General features: G+C 45.6%; 1 protein-coding gene across 3 annotated transcripts; it reads left to right on the top strand.

Annotated features, from left to right (window-relative positions):
* The first annotated feature begins 6 nt into the window (after positions 1–6).
* LOC119301840 (syntaxin-132-like) lies at positions 7–5,248 on the top strand. Of its 3 annotated transcripts, none has more exons than XM_037578813.1 (6): positions 7–639; positions 882–937; positions 1,031–1,073; positions 1,655–1,741; positions 1,846–1,923; positions 4,786–5,248. In XM_037578813.1, the coding sequence occupies exons 1-6, from the start codon at positions 268–270 to the stop codon at positions 4,867–4,869; spliced, it is 720 nt and encodes a 239-aa protein (XP_037434710.1). In that variant the 5' UTR covers positions 7–267; the 3' UTR covers positions 4,870–5,248. The 3 variants fall into 3 exon arrangements, with proteins under 3 accessions (XP_037434710.1, XP_037434709.1, XP_037434711.1); XM_037578812.1 differs by having other exon boundaries at positions 864–937; XM_037578814.1 differs by having other exon boundaries at positions 430–639; positions 818–937.
* Positions 5,249–6,588: the final 1,340 nt, after the last annotated feature.

Raw genomic sequence — 6,588 nt, 5'->3', positions numbered from 1 at the left:
GCCCAGTCGATTTTGCCTTGAACGCGAACGTGAGCTCGTGGGCGCCGCTGCATATGCTTCGACGGAAGGAGCGGGAGATGGCGCTGCTGGAGGCCGTGATTGGTGGAAGACGACGGGGAGTATGACGAGGTCGGGGAGGAGAGGTTGGAAGGATGGACGCGGGAGTCAAGCCGCCACGAACGACGAGTCAAGCCACACGGGCACGCGACCACCGTGTCTCCCGTCAATCCGGTCGCCCATGAGAGGGACGAATGCGATCATGAGTTCATGTCCATGTGCTGGCGGTGGAGGAGGCGGAGGAGGGCTCAACTCGAGGTGGCCCATCCTTGCGTCGGGGTCGTCGATGGGGATCAATTGACCACCGGCATGCAGCGGCTCAGGTCCGGACTGCTGCGCGGCCATGGGGCCATGGCTAGGCGGATCCACAACGCCCGGGTCAACGAGAGCGTCGGCCTAGACCTCTACTCCTTCAACACGCTGATCCGGGGCTGCGGGCAGGTGATCTGGAGCGTGCACGGAAGGTGTTCGATGGTCCGTTCTTTGGGCAGTTATGAAGAAAAGTGTGGATTATGCTATTCTCTGTTCCGATTCTTGCACCTGTTGGTTTTTTACATTCAGAGCTCTGGAAAATATGAGATGGTATGTGTCTTCTTTTCTGGTACAAGTACTTTAAATTGGAACCGTATCATTGCTACAATGAACAAAGGTTGTATTTTTTACATTGATTGGTACGCAAATAGTTGTCTTAGCTGATCACGTGCTGCGTACGTATGCTTTCACTTAACCTTGCTCATATCTGTTTGTTATTCTTTCCTAGCTGTATCTGCTTATGGTTTGCTGCTTGCCCCTGTGCTGTGCTACAGAACTTACCTAACATGCAGAAACCTGGATGCGGGAAGGGCTCTGCGGTAGATCGGTCAAGGGAACAGACTATTGGGTAAATTAATTTTCTGTCAATTTTTGTTTCCTGTCTCTTCTTGCCTGCATGAATTAGTCCTTTTTCACTCTGCTTTCTGTTCTCTCTCTACAGAGCAGTGAAAAAGAAAATGAAGGAACAGATGGATGATTTTCAGGTATTGTTTTCAACTGGAAATGTCCAAATTGACATGTATGTGATGATTTTCCTCCTCTGCCTGTGAATAAATGTTCCCTCTAATCTTTTCTTTAGATACACACACAAAATGTTAAAACCAGTCCTTATTTCTGTTTACTACTAGGGCTATTTGATTTGATATACCTTCATAGAGCAGCAGCTGCGAGAAACCACTCTATTTTGCCATGTCTATGAGCCATCCAGGCTAGAACCCATATGAATTCTGAACATCTAGCAGGGTGCAAGTTACTCCGCTGATGCTTATATGTTCTACAAAGTAAAAGAAAGATACTACTCAACTATGTTTTTGCCAATTGTCCTATGGACTTTGAGTAACTTTACACAAATGTTTCCTGGAAACAGCCTCTTACAGAAATGTAGGGAAAGGCTGCGTACTATAGACCCAAAGTGGTCGGACCCTTCCCTGGACCCTGCGCAAGCGGGAGCTACATGCACCAGGTTGCCCTATGGTAGATTATTGATAGTATGCTATCAGCCTGATATCTCTGAAGACAGAATAGTATAATGTGTGTGATTCGGTGTTGTTTCCCTCTGATGCAGGTAATGAGAGAATCAATCGGGCAGGAGTACCGGGAAGTCGTTGAAAGAAGGGTATTCACTGTAACTGGTAATCGCCTTGATGAAGAGGTATAGTGGCAACATTTTTTCTTATATGGTTAAATTTGTGCTTTTTTCTTTCTATTGTTTATCTTTCTTATAGTGTGCCTCCTTTATAACTTTGGAACCTGTAGACAATTGATGGTTTAATCGAGACAGGAAGAAGCGAGCAGATTTTCAAAGATGCAGTTCAGCAGCAGGGGAGAGCCCAGGTATATATATGAGTTATAATTTGGTCATGATCTGGACACTTGTGTGAAAAACAAGTAGAAATTCATTGAGTACTACTGTCAAACTATCTTCTCTATATAAGTGAAGTTTCACAGCCTCTACTTTTTGGTTATTTTTTCCTTTGTTGATGAAGGCACCCAGATGTTCATACATTCTTGTATGAACCAGCTTTCTATTGTCATGTTTTTATTATCGTTATTTGGTTATCGTCGATATTCACCCATTTTGATCATTGCAATAATATGTATCCCGTTGCAACGCACGGGCAATTTGTCGTCGGGTCGGTCTGATTGATTTTTTGGTGGACACATCTCAACGTCCTCTCCCGTTGCAACACACGGGCATTTGTGCTAGTCTATCCGTTAATAATAAAGCACGGATTGACTCCGTGGGTTCACCGTCACAATACGATTTCTTCTCGCTTTTTACGATTTGGGCTGGGCCTTTCTTCCCTATAATAAACAGAAACACGATGCGTTGCTGCACCAGACCCAGTCTCCTTTCCTATTCTTTCATCGATCTCCTTATTCCACGATGGTTCTTTTAGGTTTTCCTCCGTCCTATCCCTGCGGATCGACCCGGTCTCTCACCTGGAATCGAGTCCTTGACGACTCGGTCTCTCGTCCGTAGTTGCCTTTGTTTCCCCCATAAATAGGTTGCCTGAGAGACGGAGCCGCCAGATGAGCAGCGTAAAACCGAGATCGATCCCGCGGGCAATTCATCCAGGTGCGTGCCCTTGCCGAGGCTACCGGTAGCACGGCCGAGGCCAACGCCAACAGGCCCACGTCGTCGGAAGGTTTCTCGCTTTTGGATTTGCTGCACCGGCATGGTCATCTAGATGACGATCTTTGACAACAATGAGATCTTCAGGCCTTCACCATCTCCGATAAGGCGTCCACGTGGCACGTTAGGGACGGAAGATTCCTTCTGCTCAGCTAGAGGCACGGCGTCGTCATGGTCGCTGATGGCGTATACCGCATGGGCTCATCGACGTGATGGCGATGCCAGTTCCAGGGTGCTCTCGAGGGCTTAGAGATGCCAAGCACGGCGGAGTGGACAGCCGACCATGGGTGCTGGCGGAAGGAGGAATCGTCACCGTGTGTCAACGGCTGCGGGGGAGGGTTCCTCATATACGGTTGTCCCCGCTTCGTCTCAAGATCGTCGCACCAGAAATAGCACACTCCCTTGCACGACGACAACAAGAAGTGGCAGAAGCGGCTGGCTGGATGGAAGCCGCGTAGCCGAGCCTTAGGGAGGCGGCAGCTCACTGCCTTAAAGTCAGAAGGAGGCCAACCACGCGTCCTCCAAGAGTAGATAAGCGTCCAGATCTCGCAGTTTATTCCACTGCTAATGCTTGTTGGTCTAATTTGGGGTTTGCCTGCTTGATGACGCTCAACTTGGTCGACGTTCCAGCCTTAGCTTCCCATCCATGCGGTCCAGCGGTGCCCGTTCCTCTACTGTGTGGTTGCGAGGGCAGCTGGTCATGGAGGAGAGCGTAGGACGACGTGTACAAGTGGGCCCTCCTGACCCTCGCTGAGATCATTGGTTTTGAGTGCAAGAGACAGATCTTTCAAAATTCAATCACGTTTTTCTCCCGCTCCCCTTTTGGGATTTTGCTTAGTGTTACGTTTTTCAGTAGGGGAAGAGATGAATCATGATGTTGAAGATGACCAAGATCAGGAAGATGGGGATAGCGCACAGTTGACAATTCCATCACAATCATTGTTTGTTGATTTATGCGTATATATGCTTGGGCAATTATGCAGCTTTTATGTGAAGATTAGAACCTTTTATTTTATTCAGGTATATTGTCTTTTATTCAGGAATGCTTACACAGAGAACATTGCAGAGCTAAAATTAATTTGACTAATCAGGAACAACGGCTGGATAGTCTGGATAGTGCCTTTTGATGGTATCCAGCAGCGACTCCTTTTGCTTATGGACTTTGGAAAGTATTTGATCTTTACCAACCGTGAACAACTCGTAGTATTATGGGGTTTCGGCATTCACTTCGCCACCTGAATGGCTTGCAGAAGCTGTGCGGGAGTAAGCTGACGGTTTGATATGGTCATGTATGAAAATGAATTTCACATATTCAACTTTGTGCCGGCAACTGTCAGCTTTCTCCTGCCAGTTGGTGTGGTAGGCGGATCAGATTAGAAGACTGGACGTGTGCAGCAGCTGGTCCTGTGATGATAAAAAAATAATTCAAATCGCCTATGAGATGTATCCTAACAATCCTGAAGATCTCGGTGCCTAGACATGATGTTCAGGGAACGCAATGAAGTTTCTAGAAATCATCACATGTTAGTGCAAAAATAATCATCCCAGCATAGTTGGCAGATGTTGTTGCGTGAGCTCAGCTGGCGTGCACCGGTCAAGCTAGCAAATTCAGCTAACAAACTAACAGAAGTACAGGTCAATACGTGTACAGGTGCACCCTGCTTGACCTCTTATTCAGCTAACTGACGAAACTGAAAAACTTGACACTACGGTGCAGCAGGATTATCCATCAGCAGAAACTTCGCATGCTTTCTACAGTCTGAATAGCAGTGCTTGAGCTAATAGGCATGCGTGCATGTTGTCTTTCATACCCTTCAGTGTGAATATGTATTCCCAATAGCCATCAATAGTTTTGTAGGCCCCATACAGAAAATTAAAGAAAAGGTTGGCATGAACACCCACAACACTACGTGATACACCTTAAATATTTGAGAGTGTTTATTTCTAAGTCGATGACTCTAACTGTTGATTACTTATCCAACATGAATTGGTTAGTTTCAATTATTCAACATTATGTGAAGAAACAGTATCCAAAATCTTTGCTTTCTTGCATTTTTCAGTTTCATGTGTTCACAGTGTACGAAGGTTATCATTGCACTTTTCCAAGCGGGGAAGAGTTAAAATATGGTGGCGGCGCATCTTAGGGTCGGGTAGGGAGAGGAAGCAAGACGATGTGGTTGTGAAGGGACGTTGGAGCTAAATGAGAGGTGAGGAGTGGGAGAAGAGACTCCGAAGCACATGAACATGTGACTGAAAAGCGGAGAATAGTGAAAATACAACAGTGGTGCATTTTTCTCTCGGTGCCCACTTCAAGTCAGCATGTAAATACATCTTTTTTTTTTGTAAATCTAATTTCCTCCACATTTCTACATAAAGGGCAGCATGCAAGGTAGGAACTTCAATGACATGCAATATTCGAAGACATTCTGCGCCTTTTGCCCATAGTGCGGGAAAGTGCAAGCATCAATTGTAGATAGGACTGGATGAGGCCCACCATCATTACATATCCGTTAAATTACAAGTCGGAAGGGGCAGGTGAAAGCGCCGTGCTAGAATGTGATGACCAAGATCATTGCATTGGTATTAATCATGTTTGTTGTGAATAGAATCGCGAGTGGGTTTGTTTCCCCCGTTGCAACGCACGGGCATTTTTGCTAGTAATAATAAAGCATGGATTGACTCCGTGGGTTCACCGTCACAATACGTTTTCTTCCTATGAATTTACGTTTTTGGTTTGAATTTAAAACATATAATATGTGAGGTGGTACTAAAGTGTAAGAAAAAACGATTCAATTCCTCGAACCCGCAGTCCGTGCCTGTAGATACGTACGTACTTAATCAGGCCCATGAAGTTGTTCGTCTAGCCACGGCCCATAGCGATTCTAGCCCAACGAAGGCTGACCACAAGAGGGGTAAAAGGCCGTGATAAAATATAATTGCCACATGAAGTTGTTCGTCTAGCCACGGCCCATAGCGATTCTAGCCCAACGAAGGCTGCCCACAAAAGGGGTAAAAGGCCGTGATAAAATATAATTGCCAAGGCAGGAATTCGAACTCAAAACCTCCCTGTTCTGTAATTAACCCGCTATCAACTGAGCTAGCCAAGTGCTTTGATTAATCCCACCTCGCCACTTTATATCTCATCCTCCTAATTTATATAGGATTCCAGCCGACGTTGCAACGTGCAGCGAGATAAATAATAAGGAAAGAAAAGGATTTGAGACGGGGAACACTAATAAGGAAAGCCTTCCACGCCGAAGCAAATTTGAGAAAGAAATTTGTGCGGCAAGGGAAATAATAAGAAAGGAAAAGGAATCGAGGCAAAGGATTGGAGAAGGAAATTGCGACAACTGGATTTCAGGGAGGTATTAAAGGAACGATTTTGGTGTATTTGTACGTGCGTGCTTGTGTGTTCCAGCCGGCCGCAAAGATCAATCAGCCTGTGTGTTTGGTCACGTTACCGGGCTAGGGTTAGGAAGAGTTAGATGGGCCGATCACAGAGCTTCTTCTTATATTCTGTATGATTTCAAAAATAGGTTTTAAAAATTATATCATTTTTTTCTCGAATACGCACGATAAAACCCATGCCATGGTTATTGGGTGAGGGCCGTGTGATATTTTCTTCTAATCTAGATACTGTCAACAATTTAAACATTGTCCCTTATCTGATTGTTTTGTTGGTCAGAGACCAAGATCTGTGACATATGTGGAGGCGAACCAGATGTTGCCAACTCTTGCATCACCTTGATGAGGTCATCAGAATGCCGTCCCCAAATAAAAATGTTGTCACTTAGTTAGCATCATCCTTACAAGTTTAGAGCAGCAAGACTCCAGAGCTTCGTCTTCCACCTATTTTCTCACCC

The sequence above is a fragment of the Triticum dicoccoides genome, chromosome 5A, assembly GCF_002162155.2.
Source record: "Triticum dicoccoides isolate Atlit2015 ecotype Zavitan chromosome 5A, WEW_v2.0, whole genome shotgun sequence".
Classification (NCBI taxonomy): Eukaryota; Viridiplantae; Streptophyta; class Magnoliopsida; order Poales; family Poaceae; genus Triticum; species Triticum dicoccoides.
The sequence above is the reverse complement of the archived record's forward strand: the minus strand, read 5'-3'. Positions and strand labels throughout refer to the sequence as shown.

Excerpts from the sequence above, each read along its gene's own strand:
- LOC119301840 (XM_037578812.1), top strand. The coding sequence starts at position 268 with ATGTCCATGTGCTGGCGGTGGAGGAGGCGGAGGAGGGCTCAACTCGAG. Across the intron at positions 1,074-1,654 it reads AACAGATGGATGATTTTCAG|GTAATGAGAGAATCAATCGG; the intron begins GTATTGTTTTCA and ends CCTCTGATGCAG. Across the intron at positions 1,742-1,845 it reads GTAATCGCCTTGATGAAGAG|ACAATTGATGGTTTAATCGA; the intron begins GTATAGTGGCAA and ends TGGAACCTGTAG.